Below are 895 nucleotides of genomic sequence, written 5' to 3' on the forward strand. Positions count from 1 at the left end.
TAACAAACCAGCCCACCCCCCTCTCCGCCCCAGAGTGACCCGCGGTTCCCTCCGCAGTGAGAAGTCTAAACGGAGAACGAAGACCATAGCCAACAGCCTGGACCCGCGCTGGAACCAGACCTTCATCTACTGCCCGCTGCGCCGCGCCGAGCTCAAGTCCCGCTCGCTCGAGATCACGGTCTGGGACTACGATCGCTACGGCGCCAACGACTTTCTCGGCGAGGTGAGTACGAGGGGCGCTATGCTCGCTGGGCTGGCGTCGGAGAAGAATGGATCCATGACGGGAATAAATGAATGTCACTGATACCAGAGACAAAGAAATAAACAGAAAAAAAGGAAATGATTCCAAGTGTTTTTGTAAGTCATAGATTTTGTTTTGTTTTGTGTTGTACCAAATCTCGTCATGGGCTCTTCTTCTGATCCAACCAAACACAAATGCAGATAGATATGACACTTCATCGAATAAGAGTCTCATATGTATCTGCCAGTTACGCAACACTCGTATATATAGTTACAAATAGACATCACTAATACCATAGCCTCCATAGAACCAAAGGCTAGAAATCCTTGTTTATATCCATAGAAACGGACCTTGATAGAAAGAAAAATTTCAGCCCGACGGAGCACCCCCTCCCCACACACGGCTCAGCAGGGAAGTATCGACAGTGGCCGGTGATAAGAAACCTAACACGACCTGCCAGCTGTATCGCTCAGTAATGAATTATTTACAAGTTTAAGGATTTTCAATATTAGGTTATGAAGATCCATTGAAAATCCATGGAAGGTGACGATGAATTACTGGGAAGGGGGGGGGGGTGGAGGGGCGGTCTGGAGATGTGGTGATGGGGAGAGATGAAGGGAGGGAGAGAGAATGTGGATGACTGAATTAGTGACA

At 48.4% G+C, this 895-nt stretch overlaps 1 protein-coding gene across 1 annotated transcript in view; it reads left to right on the forward strand.

The window, feature by feature from the left end:
* LOC119593543 (regulating synaptic membrane exocytosis protein 2-like) overlaps positions 1–895 on the forward strand; it is a 46874-nt gene that overhangs the window by 3804 nt on the left and 42175 nt on the right. The window contains exon 3 of the mRNA XM_037942505.1: positions 58–223. Within this exon, the coding sequence (XP_037798433.1) occupies positions 58–223 (166 nt within the window). The remainder of the gene's footprint in view (positions 1–57; positions 224–895) is intronic.

The sequence above is a fragment of the Penaeus monodon genome, chromosome 32, assembly GCF_015228065.2.
Source record: "Penaeus monodon isolate SGIC_2016 chromosome 32, NSTDA_Pmon_1, whole genome shotgun sequence".
In the NCBI taxonomy this organism is placed as follows: Eukaryota; Metazoa; Arthropoda; class Malacostraca; order Decapoda; family Penaeidae; genus Penaeus; species Penaeus monodon.